Consider the following 23,401-nt stretch of genomic DNA (forward strand, 5'->3'; position numbering starts at 1 on the left):
GATCGTGAAAATATTAATGCACTGTATTGTGAAAAGTATTAAATAATAAAGAATTTTTTGTGTGTTAAAAAAGGCACACGTAACCTAATATGTATTTTGTGACGTAACCTATATTAAATGGATAATACTGACGAAAAATGATTGCCAAGGCAATCAATATAATTTTATAACTGAAACCATAGTCTACAGACTAACCTACTAAGAAGCTGAAAAAAAATCTGTTAGCGCCCTTCGCGTAGACATGTACACTACGCTTAGAAACTTTGAAAATGGAGATTTTTATCAAACATCTATCAGGCCGATTTATGACCTGATAGATGCCGCAATAAAAGTATTTTTGACACAACAACTCATGTCTCATTTATGATATATAGAATTTATTATAGTAGACTATTTTTTTTATCATAGATGTTCAGGCACTATCATCAAAATAAGCGTCTTAACATGTCTAAAGCCAACTTTCTATCTAGACATACTAATATCGACCAATTGGTGGAGGGTATACAAGAACTAACAGGCGTCAAAAGGTTAATAACTAATTCATAAATTATATTCACGCTGAGCAGATTATATGACTGACTCGCTCTCATCTTAGCACTCAATTTTGGATCTGAGAAGGCTGAGGTGTATAATTTGGTGGGTTGATACAGGCCTAGCCTAGTTTGTAGTCCACCGACATTGACATTGCCTGTGTGTAAAACTTGGTGTTTTTATTTAATTAATAAATTTACTTTACTTTACTATACTTCGTTTCTTTTAAGATTAGAATTATCTGTCAAACGGGTAAACAAAGAAGCAGTGGTCGTAGACCTTCCTTCTTCGATTTCGGCCGATACCACTGATTTCTTGGAACTTATGTACATAGTATTATAAGTTATAAGTTCCAAGAAATCAGTGGTAACGGCCGAAATCGAAGAGGGAAGGTCTACGACCACTGCTTCTTTGTTTACCCGTTTGACAGATAATTCTAATCTTAAAAGAAACGAAGTATATATACACACGATAAAATATCAGGCCGTCCCTATCGCACTTACAAATAGGGCGATAGGGACGGCCTGCTATTTTATCGTCTATCGCGCGACCATGCTTCCCGTGCTGATAACGGACCTAACGACGTGTCGAATTTAACGGAAAACAAAAAAAACACGGTGTATACAAAATGTATTTATTGGCAATTGGAACAAGCAAGACTAAGAAGAAGAAAAATAAGTGGGTTTGAGATACAAATTATTAAACATTACAATATATTAGTTTAACAGTAGTCTTTACACTAGGTCAAGCCTGTGTCTTGTGGATTAAATATGTTTATTTAGGTGGAGGACCAATAACCGTACCTACCATTAAAATAACAATTATTTTTCTTATACATAGTTTTTTCTAACAAGACCACAGTAAAATAATCCCTATTATTTTTCCCTCGCCTTTCACCTTTCGCCCTTTCTCTTTTTTCGTTTTTCGTTCGCATTTGTACAAATGATGTATGTGTTATTTTTTTTTCCTATTATGTATATGTGTTTTTATTGTTGTACAATAAAGTGTATTACTACTACTACCATTTTTGTCACATAATTAGATAGATGCAACGGTGTTTAACTGAGTCAAAAAATGCTCGTGGCGTCTTTATTAACAATTTTCGGCTTCGCCTCAAATTGTTACCCACGCCGCTCACCTTTTATGACCTCTTTTAACCACCAGTTGCATAAAATACTATTAATTTCTGTACCAATTTTTTTGTAGCTACTGTACTGCATACAATTACACCGTCATAGTTTAAATAGATACCTAACTCGACACCGACAGCAATAAGAAGCTGCTGTCTATAAGGCTGTCCTTCCGTCCTTCGTCCACATACTTATTAGTTAAAATAATGATAAAAAAGTTTTCCTTCATCGTACAATCTGCCCCTGTTGCGGCCTCAATATATTAAATAACAACATTTTTAAAGTGGATAAATGATCATTACGATTCGGTTATATGTAGGTACCGTACTACATTTGGTTTTGATGTACTCTATTTTTTAGATCGTCCAGTTTATAATATAACGGAACACTCCTGGTAATCGATGCAGACCCCAGATTCATAAACGTACTCTAAAGTGATCAAGCCGCGAGCCGATAAAGTTCGTTTGTCCTTTACTATCACACCAATACGTCGGAAAGTGATAATTTTAGAGTACGTTTATGAATAAGGGGGTTACTATTTAGGTAACCGCTTTGTAAACCTGGGTAATCGTTACGCTGCGTGCGGTATACGACTAGTTTTGCGCCAGTTAGAATACAGTACATACTAATAAGATTAAGTGTTGTGTCCAAGTCTTCATAAATTAACTTGTCTCTGGCTTGTGTTATATATGTACCCGATTAGTTGTGGTGATACACGTCATTATTTCACATATGTAAAACTGTTTACATAGCCTGCGTGGAAACAAATCCAGCGAGAGAGTACGTGCCGACAAGAAAATATTTAGTAAATAGTTATCGTAAATACTTAATATGATAAGAGATTTGGCAAAAAAAAAATATAATGGAATGAAAGAAAAAGAGACGTTGGTAGCCCGAAAGGCATGATAAATATATACCTAAACGACAGAAAGTTGAAGTTTTCATGTGATAGGTGACAATTGAATTTGTGAAAATTTGGATTTCGCGCCTTTTTTTAGTGCCAAAATTTGGTTGACCGATCTATATCGTCTCTGGCAAGCTGAAACTAAAAAACTACTGAACTGATATGACTACTGAACTGACACTTTTTATTAATTCAAACAATAGAATTTATTTTTAAGGAAGATAGATAGATAGATAGATAGATAGAATACTCTTTATTGGCACACCTCAGCAAGAGATACAGAAAAAAGATACAGCGGAGACAAAACAAATGATTATAAATAGAGGCAGACAACAGGCGGTCTTATCGCTAAAGAGCGATCTCTACCAGACAACCTTTGAATATGTATTATATTTAAGCCTAACGTCGAGCCAACTGTATGGCAAAGCCTTTTTCCATACAGTTGACCCGACGCTACGCTCGCGAGACGCTAGATGTGGGGGGGGGGCTCTAAGTAAGGCTTTGTGTAACCTGTGCGAAACCGGGGCAGGGCGCTAGTTCAAGGTCAAAAATAAACTACAAATGACACGTAACCAACCAATTACTGGGATCGTCCAGTTGTTTATCTGACTCGCTCTCATCTTAGCGGTCAATTCACACCGTCCGCGAGGAGCGAGCGTGGTCGTTTTTTACGGCGGCTCTAAGTGACGCGATCTTGGCGGGGGCGTGGGGTAAATGTTTTAGGACAATAAATAGTTGGGAGTTGGACTTTATTAGTTTATGAATGGACAGGGTTTTAATTATACAGTCAGGATTCAGGTCACTCTCGGAAAAAATCATGACCGGAGGCAAAGCATGAATAAATACGTTTATTATGTTGGTTATACTAGTAAATTCTGTGACTCATCTCATCCCCAAGTAATTTCTTACCCTAAGTTTTGCTTCCATGATCCCACAGTTCGTATTAGTGTCGGATATTTAGTGCGTCGCCAATGTCCCGCTGCGTGACGATTTGGTATAAAAAAACTTAGCCAGGGAATTCAACCAACCAGAGTTTATATTCGTAATGTTCCAAAAACTAGCACAAATGTACTAATGAGTGCTCGTTTTTTTTTTATTTAACGTCATTTATTGAATACACGTACCACAGATAATTATAGTATTTTATGTTCTGAGACACGTACCAACTGTAACACAGCATTTTGACTCTTTTCCGTCACATTTTCTTCATGATTCGATGGTCAAACGACGTAAGTGGGATTTTAGGATTACCCTTGGTTCTATGATCACACTAAGCTAAATATATATTTTTATAGACCTAGTGATCGGACAACACGAAATTAAAAATCTTTTGTCCACCGACACATCAGACAAGACTAAAACTAAATATGTTGTTGGTTTCGCATAGAGTAATTATACCTACAATACATAATGTTATAGTAATACTGTAAAGAAAAAAAAATCTACAACCGGGGTTTATCAGCAATTCAGGGACGAAACGTGTTGTCATCAGCCTTCGGGTTGGGTTGGTTTCGAAAAACGAAAGTACCTACATATTAACTTTTCTGCTGATATGCACGCAAGATAGTCAAGTTTTGCCGACCCTGATAGCCTTCCTAAGCCGAACGCAACCGACATCGCCCGAAACGAACAATTTCTCGCCACTGCTTGATACCTCTAGCTAGTGAATAGTGTCTTTCCCGTCCTCTCGTTCCTTGCACCGTCCCCAGATGATACCGTGGTCGTCGTTTTGCTATCGGCCGTCGATGTCGGCGCATCAAAGTGCGCCCGATGACGCTGCGTTTTCGCTGCGATGCTTTTCCTCATCCTTGAGCGTCGGACAACAGTGAAATATGTCGGTGTGCGTGATTAATAATTTTATAATGATATTTTGTAAAAATTATGCTTGAATTTATTGTAGTTAATGTCATTAGACTCATTATAATAAATGCGTGACAATCAGTGATATGATATGTAACCATCACATTATTTTCCATTTTTTACTCATAGGTATAGGAGGCGAATTGCGAAGAGATTACCGCTGTCTATATACACCTGCAACATCAAAGAAGTCAATAGTGTATAGCCGGCTTTAAGATGGGTGTACGCTCTTTTCTTGAATTAAAAAAAATCAACCAAACGTCATAGAAAATAGATATTTCATGGACACCTTAGTGAGTATAATACCACTAAAGCAATGAATACTTTTAATTCTATGAAAAAAAACTTATAGACGTTAAACTTTTGTGAGACATATTCAAATATTTAATGAAACCATGGTTGTACTCACGTTATTATATCGCTACTGCTCCTATATCTCCTATCTTTAACTCCTATATATGCCTGAAGAGGGGCCTCCAAAATTGGCCCAAAACATGTATTGTCACAGCAGTAACAATATAATAACGTGAGTATAACCGTGGTTTCATTAAATATTTAAAATAAACTTATATCAACCATTTCAAATCTGCCATCCAATTTGTATTCAAATAACAAAAATAAACACAAATTTATAGACTTACTTAAATCCGTTTGCGTAGTTCATTACCTACAAATTACTCATACCTTATTCCATAAAGACATATGACTGCAGCATTTGAACCATTCGAGTGACATTTTTGTATCGAATTGATACCAAATACGACTACCTGGTTTGATCACATCCGTTCCTTAATCCTAACAGAGTAATCGTTTACTTCCTACGTAATTGAAAAGGGATGGTTGAAAAAAACGTTAACTTCAATTCAATTCAATTTTTAAATAAGAGAGGTTATGTTACCAAAGATCGTGTAGGATATACTTCCGTGGGATTGGGAACCCATTTGATTCATACTCAAAAGAAAATGTCATGCCTTAGTTGTAACACGTAGGCATTTATGACCTTTGGTAGCTGAGATTTTTAGGGTTGGTTGCGTGAAAGTTGACCAACGAATTAGGTGTTTCATAGTTATTAATGTTATTATATTACCTACTTTTGATCCAGTTGAATCACACGTTTAAAATATCTGGTATAAAAAATAGCAAAATTCTTGGTACCCTCAAGTGACATCGAGATTAGGTACCATATAAGACGTAGGCTAGGAACCCAAATGGGAAATTCGTGATTTAAAAAATAGGCCAGTAAGTCGTCAGTCAAAATTCTCCCCCTGTTAGACCTTATAACTTTTTCCTGTGATTTTGATACGACCCGATCTTAGACATGGTCTTGGTGACTGGCCAGCGACTCGCGCATAAATCGCATGATTCGCATTATTTTACACGCATTTTTAATAAAGTATGATTTTACATATTACTTTCTAAATCTACCACTTTTATTCACAGATTTATACAAACTTGTGTTGTCATGTGAACAAAAAAAAAGTATCTACTTACATAAGTAAGCAAAATTCCTTATTTATCTTACCTATATGGCGTTAAGTGTCACTGACACTGCCAATCTACAAATAATCCTCGTGATCTTGTTATATTTAATTTATCAACACGTCGTGTCATCACGTCATTATTCTCGCACGGGCGCCATCTTGTGACGTCACGTGCACGTGCAGCCGGTGTACACTTTCAGTAACCAGAGCCGCCCCGCCCCGCTGAAGCAAAAAACGAACACCCGGCGTATATAACGGATATATGGCAGTTTGGGGCACTTATGTATGTAGCTGTAGGCATTTATTTTAATTTAAGTACCCAATAAAACAAATTGAATATTAAACCATTAACCGTTCTGTAAGTAATAGTTATTTGTTTTACAAGGGGGCAAAGTAGTTGTTTAACCGCACGGGCCAATATTGATACCTGAGCAAGCGAAAGATTCCAATATTGAACCGCGAGCGTAGCGAGTGGTTCAAAAAGTGGAATCTTGAGCGTTGCGAGGGTATCAAGGCACGAAGGTTAAACAAACTTTGCCACCGAGTGAAACACAAAATTTTTCACCACACCAACACGAACAAAATACTGACTATAAAACATCAAAATAAATCAAATCCATCAATTTATTCAATATTTATGATTCAAAATCATCATTAATAGGTAAAATCTAGCAGCCAGATTAAGACATCGAGTTAAAATTTGTATGAAATTACTTTGCCCCCTTGTGGATAAAATGCAATTTTGCTATCTGTTTTTGGATAGCAAAGAAAGCCTTTACCAGTTGGTGTGGTGAAAACATACTTACTGCGATAATGTAGTACTACATAACATAAAATACATAAATATATGTTTTTGTGATAGTATGTATATGCAATATAAAACTACCTGAAGCAATAAATCAAAGCTACCAGCTTCATTAATGATACGTTCAATAATCCTAGTAATTAATTAAGTAAATCTTCAAAAGCTTCACACAAAAGAATTATATCAATAAACGGAAAGGTCAGCACGAGTAAACATAACGCATTGTTTAAACCCATGACCGTATCAATTACAACATAATTATATTTCATTGTAACACTGACCGAATGTTTCGTTCATAATTACATTAATCTGTTAACAGACAAAAGTACTGCGCGCACAAAAAGTTCGCGACTATTGATATTACAACAATATCATTCTTTTGGATCCTAACCATTCATATGAGACCTTTGACGCCGCGCGACTTCAGTACAAAGACGACAAAGTCATTATGATCCGCAAAGCTCAAGAGAAATTGGCCGTTTCATAAAGAACTATCGCATGAATTGTACACTTGTACAACATGCTTTGTTGAAACGGCGCCTGTCTTTGTATACAAACAATACAACATGCAAGAAACGTTTTTTAGGAATCCTCCATTCATGAATCTATTAGATCGTACGGTTTTGTGGCAAACGCCGTGATAATGTAACCTGTTGCGATGCCATTCAGTGATCGAGGAATGTGTTTACCCATTCAGTAGATGAATGAAATGAATGGTCGTTTTCATTCCATTTCAAAAACGTTAGTTTTTAATTGTAGTCTAAGCTTTGTGTCTGTGGGCGGTAGTTATGTGTCAGTAGTTCAGACAACAGTTTATCCTGTACATTTGTACATGTGCAAATTATACAATAACAATACAGTATGCTTGCAATTAACAAATTAACATAGACTTACGTAAACGAAAGGAACGTTCGCGCCATAAGTTCATAATGTTCATATCCATACTAATATTTATTATTTATTTATTTATTTATTTATTTGAAAACATATTTCAATGACATTACAGATAAATCCAATGCGTCATGAAACTTAAATAAAAGTAAAAAAACAGTAAATAAGAACAAATATATAAGTAATAATATAAGTAATATATAATAATGTAATATAGTAATGTATATATAAGTTATATATAAGTAGTAGTAGTATATTATAAATGGGAAAGTGTGTGTGTCTGTTTGTCCGTCTTTCACGGCAAAACGGAGCGACGAATCGACGTGATTTTTTAAGTGGATATAGTTGAAGGGATGGAAAGTAACATAGGTTACTTTTTGTCTCTTTCTAACGCAAGCAAAGCCGCGGGCAAAAGCTAGTATTGTACGGTATACTCAATATTATTTCAAACTTTATGTGGCTCGGCTAGCTCCAGGCCTCGTTATTTGTTTAGAAATTGAAAACAGTTTATTGTGTCATTATCACAGTGAAATGGTAAAAAATCTTAAATAGATGCTATTGACACTTAAGTAATTGGTGCCAGTTTTGGTATTTTGATAAACTCCCAAAAACATTATCGAAAAAACTACAGAATCTGTTTCTCGAGAATCGGAAAATATTATAGGTCATTCTTATTCATAATATTTTATCAATTTTTTTTTTTGTAACATAATTATTGTATTAATATTTAAAATAAATAAATTGAAAATAAAAACGTTTTATGTCACTCTCAAGTTTACACCACAAGTATTAAGAAGTTTAAAAACACGCACAAAGAAAAAGCTCCCCATGATCTAAATAAGAATTGGTATTTAATACCTACAACATTTAAGGTAGAATAAGAAATATACTGGAACTACTCCGTAGAGACAGTGAACAAAGTAGTTAAGGAGATATTTATGCTATAACCTCGTTTTCAAGCTAAGTAGAATAATGTTTGTGGACTTGCGAAAATGCCCAACATAACTAACCTACATATGAATCAAGCGCACATCCCACATTTACTTAAACACGCTTAAGCATGCCACATGCATGCGGCGAGGAAGCAACAGTTATGATCATCAGAATACCCCCACTAAAGCAATGCCAACTTCGTTAAATATAATCAAAAACGTTTACATAGTTTCCCCTGAAATAATCATGACGTAGGCGGGTACTCAAGTACCACCGTATTAATCAGTTAAAAACAAATTTAATGTTTGTAGGTACTCAAGTTTACACCACTAAAAAGTATAAGTAATTTACGAAAAGTGACAAAAGAGCTCCCCATGATCTAAATATAAGACCAAGGCTGGAAGCATTGTTCTAATACGGCCAAATATCATCAGAATAATGAAAATAACCTGGTAAGGTAATTCACCAAAATTTATATTTCAACTAACAAAGTGACGTCACGCCTACATCTCAAAATAAATAATTGAAACACTCCCCGTGATCTAAATACCTACAAAATGTGCTGGAAATCACAGCGCGCAAACCGCACTCACTCAAACAGTACATAGCACACATGCGTACGCGCAGCGAGGAAGCTGCGCGTGAGATTCGCTCGCAGCTGCGCGGCCAGGTGTGCGCTCCCCTCCGCGTGTGAAGTACAGGCGCGCACAGAGCACATGTACCTACGGTTTTTTGGGAGTTGGTTTTTGGATAGACTTAATATGTATATGATGGCCTATATTGCGGAATTTTATTGAAACTAATATTTGATCCTAGATCCGTAAATATTTGCTTTTGTAATACTTTGTTATGTTTAAATGTTTATTAATACGATACTGAAGTAACACATACCTACTTAAAAAACGATTACTTGATTTTACTTTGCCAAGAGCGTGTCGGGCCACGCTCATAGTGTAGGGTTCCGTAGTTTTCCGTACTGTTTTCTCAAAAACTACTGAACCTATCAAGTTCAAAAACAATTTTCCTAGAAAGTCTTTATAAAGTTCTACTTTTGTGATTTTTTTCATATTTTTTAAACATATGGTTCAAAAGTTAGAGGGGGGGGACGCACAAAAGTCGTCATGGGTGTCGTAAAATAGGTTTTAGGGGGTGCTGATTCCAAAATTAATGACCAATGTTCAATCTGACATTGCTTGTTTTTTCCTTTAGGAGCGATTATTTCCGAAAATATTAATATTATCAAAAAACGATCTTAGCAAACCCTTATTCATTTTTTAATACCTATCCAACAGTATATCACACGTTGGGGTTGGAATGAAAAAAAATATCAGCTCCCACTTTACATGTAGGGGGTACCCTAATAAAACATTTTTTGGGATCTACTTTTATAATTATTACTTTAATTTTTTAAAATAAATTTTCCATTTTTTATTTTTGCACTTTGTTGGCGTGATCGATATACATATTGGTACCAAATTTCAGCTTTCTAGTGCTAACGGTTACTGAGATTATCCGCGGACGGACGGACGGACGGACGGACGGACGGACGGACAGACAGACATGGCGAAACTATAAGGGTTCCTAGTTGACTACGGAACCCTAAAAAACATATATCTGAAAAAGCTGGGAACAGTGCGTCTCTACTATCTACATTTATATAAAACTGTTTCAGAAATAAAGTCCTATAAAAAATTTACTGTTATAATTTTTACGTTATGTATGGTTTAAGAACTTTATTCTCATAAATTATGTCAATTATTAGTTAGGGTACGAGACAGACGGACTGTAACTCTACTGCATTATACATCCGCTTGCTTACTGCACTCCGATAGGTTTGATCACCTTCCAATTTCCATACAAATTTCATGTGGTTCACAGTGCGTCTGTGTCGACTGATTACAAGTATATCTAATTATCTAATCTAATAGTGTTAAATACTTAGCTCAGCTTCAAAACTTTTTCATGCAATTACCATTGGTAACATTTATTCATTTAAAAATAACTATACCCTATTCTTTAACAAATTTAACAGGAGAAAACAAAAACTGCACATTATTAGCCAGAGAAAAGGGCATCGTAGGCGCACATTATGGGTTTACATGGCGGTCCAATTTCAGTCAACATCTGTCTCTCGTACGGTGCGGACGCGTTAGATTAGTGCTCTTCTTTGTTTTGTTTTTACTGGCTCGTTTATTGGACTGATTCCATTCATCGACAGCAGGATGATTAGGTAGTAATAAATTTAGAAAATTATAATTGTGATGATACAGATAATTATTAAATATTTTTACAAAGAAATGATTATTATTCATATGACATTTTCACACTTCAATTAACTACTTTCGAAGTAGGTTATTCTTATTACATTAAATGAATAATAATGTATAAGTAATTGTACTTTATAGTGAAACATTACAACAAAAATCATAAGGAATAAAATTAAGACAAATATTCCAACCGACGGCATGTAAGCCGAGCTCGCCTCTGAGGTAAAGTTGTTTACGCCCATCGACTGTTTTTTGTCCTTTTCAATTGCATACAAAAGTGCAACAGAGACGGCGCTCTATTAACTTTGTTAAATGAATAGGGTATAGGTGGGTTATTGATATAATCAATGATATAAATAGGTATTATTTAGAGCGTTTGGTACCTAAATAATTATGTCAAACCTACATAATGTACCTGCTTATATGTAATGAGCCTAAACAGTTACTAATACATAACGCATTTTATTAACCACAATAGGCGCACAAAAATACTTGTTAGCTCGCCAACAAAATTAATTTCACTCCGCAATGTTTAACACTTTAAAATTCCATTATGTTCACATTAATAATTAAGTACTTTCGCCAAATTAGGCCGCATTTTCGGCCAGAGCCAATTTAATTTCGTTCTCGACTGTACCGCGCTACCCTATCCAAATCTGTGAATGCTTGCACAAACCCGCTTCCATGACAAGTAAGTACCGCATTTATTTGGCTGTACAAGCCGCCGGTAAACTGGGTAATTCGTGGACGGGGCCCTCATGGGGACCGCTCCCTGCCAGTAATTATCCTACATGTTTTTATATCTGATTTTTAGTGGATTATTATTCACGGTTTCGGACAGCTCTGACGGAATTTCGTTTGGTTGAAAGGTAATGCGCAATTATTTTTTGTTTGGAATTTTATTTAACTACATACATTAATATCTACTGTTTGAAGGTAGTACATACCTAAGTATTAAATGGCAAGAGCCATTCAGTTTACTTATATATTTTAGTAAATATTGTCGCACCAAAACTTAAATTATTATCGTACTGTAGGACAAATCATATAGAATCTTATGAAAAGTTCTTAATAATTTATTCTCAAAATTACAACAATAGCAAAAACTTACAAATATACACTTATACTAAAAACTTACAAATAAAAACTTATACTACTTACAAATAAATGAATGAAATGCCAATCAGTTTTTAATTTAAAAGAAGACGACGTCTAGACATTTTGGTCGCTAAGTCTTGATATTTATGGTTGAGTTTGACTGAAAAACGTGGAATTTTAAACGTTTAACTAATTTACTTACTAATTTTACTATACTTAACCTATAGCTACTGTTTTGATATATACTTTGTGTTCATTCTGATAAGTAGGCAAGTATAGCAAATAATGCCCACTGTCCAACGGTTGTCGACTCGCCTTATGGAAAGGTGAGGAACAAAACGGTCGTGCCGTCAGCGCGTGAGCACACTTTCCCTACTCCCCTCCCGTGCCCGTCCCACCCCCTCCTGTCACCGGAGAAATGGAGAAATTTCACGACTGTCAATTGTCAACCGCTTCTGGGAAAAGAAATTTGGATGTTTACGGATTTGCGTTAAATTTCGCACGATTTATAGTTTGTTCAGTACCTATCGAGAAGTCTTAATTTCTCCAAGCGTGGATTTGAAAACTTTAATTGAGTTTATGACCTCCAAGGTATTTTTTTGAAACAAATCTACTTCTAACCTTTACGTACTAGATCAATATCAAATCAATTATCTCTTTTTGTATTTCGTTCAATTGCCTTAGTTTAAGTAAATAGTGTCAAGTCAACCATTTCTCACTCCTCCTATAATCGAAATATGATTCTAAAATAAAAAAAATAATAAAGGGAATTAAAAAGGGAAGGTATCATTTGCTGTTAAAATAGTTTAAAAATCCTAATAGGTAAGTATCATGAATATAACTATATGTACTAATAGGCCGTCAATCTATGTACACACACTGTGCAGTCAGTCCGTTGCATATACAAGTGACCGCCCTGCATAGATATTTGTACCCCACGCTTACTATTTTAGTATTGTTAACTGTAAATTAATTAGTATTTTTCGGTAAAAGGCCCAATCGATAAACTTTAAGAGTTTTTGAGCACAATTTCAACTAAGAGAAATCATATCTATAAAATATTTAGCGACATCGTTGCTTTGTAACAAACTTATGACTTTCGAGAAAAGTAGCTAAAGCCTGACCCAACTAGCCCACCAGTGACCACACTTTCGTTCCACCGTGACATTACCCTGGCGTGACCCCGCAGCGTGACCCAGCGCCGGGCCGTATAATCCGGCAAATCGCCGTGCCGCGCCGTGCTTTACGGGTGGGGCCCTTTACAGCCGCCGATTCCACGAAGCAACGGCAGCGGCACACGATCGACACCGACAGTATTTTTCTGTTTAACTGGTTGCACTCTTGAAGGTCCTTAAAATGTAGCAAAGACACACGATTGAGAGGATACATATTTGTTTCCTCAACTATGTTTTCGCACGTTCTAAATTTCTTGAAGATTTTGAGTGACAATGGGGAAGATCTTCATCAACGCGGATCAGTGATGTATTTCTGAATCGAAGGGGACCGTTGGATATGGTATACTCACGTCCGCATGGACGGTTATTGTAGTGTATTCTTGAAGTCCATTGTCTGCTAGATATCGACAGTAGATGATCGTTTTAGTACCTGAATATGTAAGATAAATTAAATACATCCTGTGTGCAAGTTTCATGTGAATGATTTTTTATTAATAAATACAATTCTTGAAAGCATCCTGTGCCAATCGTTTCTTTCATAGACTTCACAAGTAAACCACTCCGATAAGGAATATTTTGGCCTCTTACAGTTTTCGTCATACGTAGGCATTTCATTTGTCACACCGCCGCAGATTCAGTCGTATGAATATTAATAAGCCTCTTTGTAACAGAATTGACCAACCCGTGAAGTGTAAAAGGTCGTTAACACTATGTGTCCACTCGCACGCTCCTAATCGAAGAGGAAATTAGGGACTGATGTTCAAAACGCATAACAAAATGTACACATATCTAGAAAACCACCTTGAGAATGACTTCAAAATGTTCGAGAACTTTGTGTGAGTGGAGATCTACTCTATACTTACTGGAAATCTCTGTAAACTGTAGGAATAGGGTAAAAGGAGATGCACTGAAGATCTGCGACAATTACTGCCACTAATGTGCTGTTTCTAAAACCTATATGTTTTATTTTCTTGCACTTTCCTAGGTGTATATATGACTTTTTGTACTAGAATGGCAGAGAGCGACCGAGACAGTGACAAAATGCATATGCATATTCTAATTTTTAACGCACATAAGATGTTTGCGCTTGCATTTAGTAGAAACGTGGATGGGATAGTGAAAAAACATTATGATCAGAGGAAAGTTGTACAAATAAACTTGAAATCCATTAGTGGCAAGACGTATCTAACGTTACATAGGTATACCAAACTTTCAGCACAAATGATGTAGTTTTAGAAATCGAATCTAAACGTAATTATTTTACACTAGTTTGAATTAGTATGAACATATGCCAAATGTGTAAAATAACATGATGGGTGGGTAAGTCAGTAGGTGTCTATATATTTGTTTTATTCTCACAAAACATTTACAAGAATTTGAATATAGACCACTACATTTTTATGCAATTAATACGATTGAGAACTAGGGTGACTTTATTAATAATGCTTTCCCTCAGTTTTCTGTGTCGATTTTTTCACTCAAAATTAGTTTCTTTCTGGTTAAATTATTTTCAGTAAAAACTAGTTTTGACACAATATAATAAAGAGTAACCTACCTACTATCGTTCAATATGGCCACTCCCGCTCCCCGCTAAAAGTGCCGCCCACCCGCTTTCGGTTACCTCACAGTTACCGCTACCTGTCATATCTCACTCATACATGATACAACCATGGTACGCGTTCACCTACATGAGCTTAGACTGTGTGCGTAGGAACGCGCCTCTTTCATAATTTGATCGCCATTTTCCGAGGTGTGGTTTTGGTGTCAAGTCAAAACTAATTATTTTCGCATGGTTTGAGTATTCCTTTTTCTAGTCTATTCTGACATCAGTAACCCAACCTGGTGATCTAACGGCGGCCATGTTTGCAGCGCACCCGCCTTCCGCTTCCTGCCGCGCCCGCGCAGCTTCCGCCCGGATCAGACATAATGTGAGTATGTCGCGCCTAATTACCTATATATTAATGGTATATCACATACATATGTCGCAGGGAAATGGCCAAAACAGAGATTTGATCAAATCTCTGAGGGATTTGATCAAATCACGCAGGATGTTAAAATGGCGAATCCATTTCATCATTTCTGTAGAAAATTTCAGTCATTTGACTAAATCCCTGACTCTGTTTAGTGAGATCACAAAATCGGCCAATAGACCCGCCACGTTTTGTCATTTCACTAGATTTGTTTAGGGATTTGATAAAATCCCGTGAAATGACAAAGCCAAGAATCTAATATATCCAATTAGATTTATTAGACTCTTGCCTTTGTCACTTGATTTGATTGAATCCTTAACTGGATTAGTGAAAGGGTATAATTGAATCCATTTTTAAGAGTTTTTTATTTTCTATAAATAAGAAAAAAAAATAGAGTAAGTGAAGAAACAAAGCTAAAAATGTTTCATTTTAAATTATTTTCATATTTATTAAAACATTTTGTCTTTTCACTGAACTTGTTTAGCGAAATGATAAAACTATTTTACTTTATATAAGCTCGTTTCGTCAACTTACTGCAATCTAGTGCAATGACAAAACGTGGCGTGTCTATTGATCGATTTTGTGATTTCACTAAACAGAGTAAGGGACTTAGTCAAATGACTGAAATGGATTCGCCATTTTGACATCCTGCGTGATTTGATCATATCCCTTAGTAATTTGATGAAATCTCTGTTTTGGCCATTTCCCTGCGACATATACATTATGCTGTATCCGCTAAGTTTACAAGTAGTACTTCAGGAAGTGTTGATTTAAGGAAGAAAGTAAGTCCTAGCGAATGGTGTCCTACAACTGCGCTATCATGTCAAGTGTTAGCAGTTTGGGCTTCTATCATATATGTATGGATTTGCATTGCCAAGTTAATGAAAACATTGCCAACTTATTAGTCTAAAATATAGCTCTAATATTTTTATTTAGAAGTTTCGTACGGCTAAAAAGCAGTTAGTCTAAGACTATATCTATGGGTGCGGTTCGACCAGAGTGCTACGTGGATGTTTTTTGACACCCATCAATCATGTTGATTCACAGAACACCCCACTAGAAACCTAATGCAAGCGATATTGTTCGAGACGCAAATCACCAATCTTTGCGGGGTGAGGCGGGAGCGCACGGTGCTGCCATTGGTTGTTTCAAATAATGGCGCGCCTTTACGATTAGCCGTAGGGATGGGAATGGGACATGTCTATTATAGACTATGGTACCGGTACCAGTACTGTGGTGAATTTGTTTTGCAACAAATTATAATATTATAGCAGTTTTTCTAACTTATTTATATTTCTTTAGTTTATAAAGTATTATTTCTACAAGTAATGGTAAGAAATGTGCAAGTTAGGCGTTTTTTTCAAGCTTTTATTTAACTTGCAATGTTAGTATATTCGGGTGAAATCATGCAACTTTTAAAGCAGATATTTTTAACCGATTGAGCTGAAATTTTGCACACATAATTGTGTAAATCATGTGACGATGCAATATTATGGTATCATGGAGCTGATCTGCTGATGGACCAGAAACGTGGCCATAGATTAAATTTCATATCTGATTACGATGTTACCCCAATTCCAATAAGGCCTAGAATAGAATAGAATAGAAATATTTATTTGCATGAATACGTTACAATAAGATCTTATAAGTAAAATATTTAGTCACAGTATCCCGTCGACATAACATCAACATGCAAATTATTTACAGTTTGTACATGAAGGTACGAGTACTAATTAACTAACTATGAGCATGCAATCATTATACAATTAAAAAAAAAGTATATATAAAAATGACAGTAAAGTAGAATTAGGATAGTCAATGAATGAAAAGTAATAATTATAAACTAGGGTATTATTCCAGAATTGTCAAAAGCTAAAGCAATAAAATAATTTATGTCAACACCAAATCAGCAATCCTCATTACATTCCAAATAATCCTTAACTGAGTAAAAACAGTGTCCAAGTAGCCACTCAGTCAATTTTATCCTTAACTCATTTCCGTTTAACATTCTTAAATATTTAGGGAGGTTGTTAAAAATTACAATACACATGTTAAATGCATTTCTCTTATATACATCAGAGTTGCATGCTGGTTGGTAAAGAAGATGTTGGTATTGAGCCCGGAGTTGTCTTGTAAACATTACTTCACGCTTTGTAAAATAATCCGGGTGGTTAATTGTAAACAGACTCACTTTCAAAATATACATGCAAGCTAGTGGGAGAATGTGAAACTTTTGGAATAGAGGTTTGCATGGGGCATCAAATTTAGCGCCAGCCAATGCTCGTACACAAGCTTTCTGGAGTATAAAAGCCCTCTGAACTTCCACAGAGTTACCCCACAATAATAGGCCGTAATTCAGAGTAGAGGAAACGTATCCGTGGTAAGCTGTTATTGCGGCTTGTGCGGAAACAGTATGTGTTAGATTTTTGAGGGCAAATACAAATCGCGCTAGTTTAGAGCACACTGCGTCGACATGGTGTTTCCAGTTTAAATTTTCATCAATTGTCAAACCTAAGAATTTAGCACTATGAGATTCTACAATTGGAACATTATTCAGACTAATAGCAAGATTTGCAGTTAAATTTGAATTGTGATGGTGAAATTGTGTAAACAAAGTCTTATTAACATTAATATGGAGGTAATTACACTCTGACCATGAATTAACATCTGCCAATGCTTTATTTATGTCCGCTTCGTAATTATTTATATCACTTCCCTTCACTATTAAAGTAGTGTCGTCTGCAAAAATGACGCATCTTTGCGATAGTTACCCTTCGGGTTGGAAGTTCAGATGGCAGTCGCTTTCATAAAACTAGTGCCTACGCCAAATCTTGGGATTAGTTTCCAAAGCGGACCCCAGGCTCCCATGAGCCGTGGCGAATGCCGATGCCGGGATAACGCAAGGAGGATGATGATTGTGATAGCACCTCAATAAAAATCATTCTAGTAACTAATAACTAAACTGTGCATTTTTACTTACGTTTACTAAGTTAAATTACCAACTCAGCAATTCCCGTCAACTTTGTACAAAAATTAAGGGAAAAGTTAAATTTGTTTTTATTAATTCCTATTTTGTTACCAAGATTTTGTTGATGAATTGAGATTTTATTAAGTTTTATTTCGTCATTAAGGTTCTCTAGTATCTATATTTTCTTAATTATAACAATTATCCTGTATATATCTTACGAAAGTCGAATTATATTACTAAATGTTGGTAACAAAATAGGATCAATTAAAATTTGCTGACGTGGCATTGTACAAAGTTGACGGGAATTGCTGAACTAAATATTCTAAACTAATCAATCAACTAAATAACACTACAGACTCTACAGATTCTAGATAATTATTCACAATTACAAATCTGCTTTCTTTTATATTTCATAACGAACGAACGGTAGTACGAAGTTCCCGCAACAGACATAAACTAACATGGCCCCATCCCTAGTCGTTTACGTGAAAGGGATAGCATATCGCATTGTTAACTAGGCAAAAAGGGATGGACGCGCATCGGCGCCGCTCAGTACAACCATATTGACCAGTATAAATGAACTCCGCGGATAATAAACAATATTCAACAAAATAATTAATTTGACTTAACTGTGGAATGTTATTCCATCTTTTTTATATGTGGAAGTGTTAGAAGACTTGCCACACCACTTTATGCTGCAAGAGACCATTGTTTGCAACCAAATTTAATTATTTAAGATTTTTTCCCGAGCGGACACGAACACTGTTAGCGGGTCGTATACTTGGGCGCTACTGATCGGTGTCGCACGCGTTCAAACTTTTATACACCTGATTTGTCGTATGCTTGGTGACCGCGAGTCGCCCTGTAAGGGCCGTCTTGTTGTATTGGTCTGTGTGTTGATTACTCCACTGGTTATGTGAACTAGTGGGTATTCATGCTTCTTCTCCTCCTGGCTCATAAAAGCCTGGGGTCCGCTTTCGCAACTAATCCCAAATTTAGCGTAAACACTAATTGGGCTATTATTTATACTGGTACCTATAATGTTAAGCACTTTCAATCCGGAGGTCGCGGGTTCGAACCCCGGCTCGTACCAATGAGTTTTTCGGAACTTATATGCGAAATGTCTTTTGATAATTGCCAGTCGCTTTTCGGTGAAGGAAAACATCGTGAGGAAACCGGACAAATTCCAATCAGGCCTAGTTACCCTTCGGGTTGGAAGGCCAGATGGCAGTCGCTTTCGTAAAACTAGTGCCTATGCCAAATCTTGGGATTAGTTGTCAAAGCGAACCCCAGGCTCCCATGAGCCACGGCGAATGCCGGGACAACGCAAGGAGGATGATGACCTATAATATTAATCACATTTCAGGTCATACACAGACCAATTCAATTCAATCACTTCACGGGATTAGTTCCCAATGGGATATTGCTAGGAAGGAGATTCACCAACCATCCTTACACAATCCTAGTTTACAGCCTTTACATAACGCATCTGCGTCAAATCTGCGCGTGCGTCACCGTGACTCGTGCGTCATCTGTCGGAAGCGCCGTGACACATCCGGCAGTGACGGAAGGCAAAAACAATGCACTAATTATGTAATGGGATGCCTTTTTCTATTTTTATCTGGTTATTATGTGCCTAGATTAGAGATAACTAGATAAGAGTTGGTATTAGGATTTAAAAGGCTCATGTTGATGTTTGATAGAATGCCTACTTTACGATATCAGTATCGCATACGGTTTATAAAATTAGGATAATTTTTTTTTTTTTTTTTTTTATGGGATAGGAGGCAAACGAGCAGACAGGTCGCCTGATGGTAAGCGATCACCGCCGCCCATGGACACCCGAAACACCAGAGGTGTTGGAGGTGCGTTGCCGGCCTTTAAGATGGGTGTACGCTCTTTTCTTGAAAATTTGAAGATTAAATTAGAGCCACCCCCATTTTCCATAGCGCTTACTACACACCTTATGCTCAAAATACGCTGTGAGGGTGACCCTTGAATTCTATGTTGTTCTGTTTTCCTAAGTTGCTTATGAGAGTATCTGGTCATTTTCACTCTTTGATCGCCTCGAGGAATGGAGGATGGAGGTGGCAAGATATTGGCAAAGTATAACTTTAGTTATCATGCCTTCACACGATAAGAAGTATCAGGTCGGTCATACAGCTTGCTTTTAACTGTCCATCAAAGATACAAACCTTCTTTCCTCTCCTTTCGGCGGTACCACATCTTCAGAATATGAAAGTCGTTCAGATGGGTTCTAATGCTTCAAATTCCTGTCTCATTAAGATCATTATTGCACATTAAGCACAAATACCCAAGACCAATGGATATTTACACATAACACACATACATATAAGTGTTTAGTGTGTTTTACACATAAGTGTTACCTATTAGTGAAAACTTCATTGGCTTATGATCCACCTAAATGTACGATTTACAGATGTATTATATAATGCTGTTTGTTTTCCTTAATAAAGAAAATAATAATAATATGTATGAAGACGGCAAGGAGCGGAGCGGGGAGGGAGCTTATAGAAGTCGCAAGTTCGAACTCAAACCCAATACTTAATGATAAAGACCAATAATAGCTCTCCAGCAAAACGGAAAGGAAATCAGACAAATTAGACCAAAGGTGTAAAGGTCAGATGCAGCAGCAATGCTGTAGCATCTGCTTCAAAACTTACTGTCAATACACGATGCTACTGCTAAGGTGCGAAGGAAATGGTACCATGAGACCTGGTACCTATACCGATAAACGTAACCCCACCCAGCATAAACATGACACGAGCTAGATGTCATTGCTCGCGCTAGAAAGGTCACGTGCTAACCTATCAATGCGAAAAGTCCTAACCGCGTACTGGTCGCTAGGGGAGTTAGGCTGTAGTGGTACCGGCGGGTGGCATGTATCGGCTGTCCGCGCCGCATCCTGCGCGAGATGAGACGCGCCTTCCTGCGCGCGCGCGGTTGCACGCGCTGCCGAGCGCGACAGGGAGCGCGGGCGTAGATGGAACTGGTGGAAACTATATTAGCTGATTTTTTTTGTTGTCGAATTTTTTTTTTGGTCCGGTTTCTATACAATTTGATAAATAACTGAAACCCCTACTCTGCATAATATAAAATCAGTTTCACTGACTTGCGAAACGATATACTCGTATGCAAATTTTTTTTTTCTGAATTATTTTATTTGTCCGCGCAGAATGAGGAGCTCTTGTGACCACCAAAATTTATTTACATTCAGAAATTCTCCAACAAAATAAAAATTAGTTCAGCCTCTACACTTTTTCGTAATACTTTCTGCATTAAAAATTATGGGAATTGGTCTTTAATAGACACCATACCCTGGAATTATACAGCGTAAGACCGTAATGTTCCATAAAAACAATTCATTGCGAATAATACAAATCAGCAGTAAAGACAAACTAACTAATTAGATTTATTGTTCACAATTAAAAATAAAATCTATTTTCCCTATTGCACCACGTGTCCCCAGCCTCCCCGTCGTGTGCGTATGGTATAGCATTACGTTGAGGCCAGAGATGGGCAAAATGTAATCGACTAACGATTAACGATTAAAATTACAAGATTTAATTGCGACTGACGATTGAAAACCACGAATGATCAATCTTAGTTGTATAGAGCGCGACTAATTTAGTTGCAACTAAATTAGTTGCCGATTGATTTCGGACAACTAAATTTTGTAATCGACTAATTAGTTAGACTTATTTCTCGCAACTAATGTTGACAGACTGATTAGGACATCTTAACGAATGTTTAAACATATCATCATGTATTACCTACTTAAGATATTTTAACCATTTCTAAGGAGTTAGATCGGTGTTCTACTCGTAACTATTATTTTGCTACTACAGTCACTTTGAAATTGGATTAAATTTCTCTTATCTAAGGGTAAATAAAAAATGGGTACTTTGTTTGTGCATTAGTAAAATAACATTAAAAAAACACAATAAAAGTACCCGGTTGACTGGTTTAAATACATTTCCAAAAAAAAAATGTTTGATTTATTTTTTGAATAATTCTACAACCGTAAGAGTTAAGTCGCTAGTTTTTTAGAGCAATTCATTGTATTTGACCTACGGAACCTTCCCTTAAAATTAACGGAATTCAATAAAAACATGGTGTATAGTATATACCAAATATCGTGAAATTCGTTGTTGCCATTATATAAATTTGAATGTAGAATGCCGCAAGGAAGATGAACAATAATTAACGCTGAGAGTTCTTTACATTACAAAGAGGTTTAAATATTTTAATGACAACAAAATAGTGCGCGTAGATAATAGATAAACAATATGCAGATGTTTGATTCAATAGAACGAACGTAGAAGATGCGTCGGCCCTTGCACCAAAATGAAATTATTTCCAGGTAAGTAGGATTAGTCATTTAGCCCAATGTTTTGTCACCACGTGCCACTAAAAAGAGTTTTACTATCGACAGAGACAGCAAAATACTGGTAATTTCTATGTCTAAGATTTACTCAGTATCGTATAATTTAAAGTATTGCAATAACATACTTAATTGTTTTGTTTGCTACTTGTGAACACTGCAGTTTTTCGCTATTTTTCGTTACCGATATATCGTTATAATATTGCATTGTCATTCAAGCATTACAAATTAAACGTGTATACGTAATTTTAGCTCAATCGGTCGAATATATCTACTTCAAAATAATCCACAAAATTCTCCTGTGCATTCTCCAATGTTATATACATACCTACTTGTAGTTACAAATAAGATATAAATGCAAAAACGGCCGACTGTGTAGTTTTAATGATTTATTCGTGGAATTTAGTCGATTGAAACTAAAACTAATTTAGTTGTTAGTCGAACATTCCCACAACTAATTTAATCGCAACTAAATCAATCGCGATTGAATAATGACGATTGATATTTTTAGTCGATTGATTAGTTAACTAAAAAATCAATCGATTGATGCCCATCTCTGGTTGAGGCCGGACATCGCGCGCTCGCTGCGATCGCACCGATTAACTCTAACCATATGTCACATGAAATAAATCATAACGACATGTCAAAATTGTCAAAACGGATAGAGATTTTTGCTATTTGATAAATGACAAACGGAAATACGTACGTACAATATAAATTGCTAAAAAAAAGTACATTGAAATCAACTTCGCCGAATTTGCACATAATAAGATATTTTGACCAACTACGATTAGCGATGCGTGGTCTATTTTTTATGTTTCGAATAGAGATAAAGGATAAGCATAATTTAAAAATTAAATTACCTGTAAAATGTACTTTTATTATTTGGAGAAGTTGTCCAGGATGGCAGATAGTTTTGGTGCGTTGTTTCGTCCACTACTATTAGTACTGACCGTACATAGGTATTTTTTTTATTTGAAATG

General features: G+C 36.2%; 1 protein-coding gene across 1 annotated transcript in view; it reads right to left on the minus strand.

Annotated features, from left to right (window-relative positions):
- Positions 1 to 13,067: 13,067 nt before the first annotated feature.
- The window catches only part of LOC125226991, a 35,144-nt gene continuing 24,810 nt past the window's right edge, over positions 13,068 to 23,401 (minus strand). Inside the window, exons 4-5 of the mRNA XM_048131180.1 lie at positions 20,865 to 21,023; positions 13,068 to 13,250 (exon numbers count right to left, since the gene is read on the minus strand). Of these exons, the coding sequence (XP_047987137.1) occupies positions 13,068 to 13,250; positions 20,865 to 21,023 (342 nt within the window). The remainder of the gene's footprint in view (positions 13,251 to 20,864; positions 21,024 to 23,401) is intronic.

This window comes from Leguminivora glycinivorella, chromosome 6, assembly GCF_023078275.1.
Source record: "Leguminivora glycinivorella isolate SPB_JAAS2020 chromosome 6, LegGlyc_1.1, whole genome shotgun sequence".
Classification (NCBI taxonomy): Eukaryota; Metazoa; Arthropoda; class Insecta; order Lepidoptera; family Tortricidae; genus Leguminivora; species Leguminivora glycinivorella.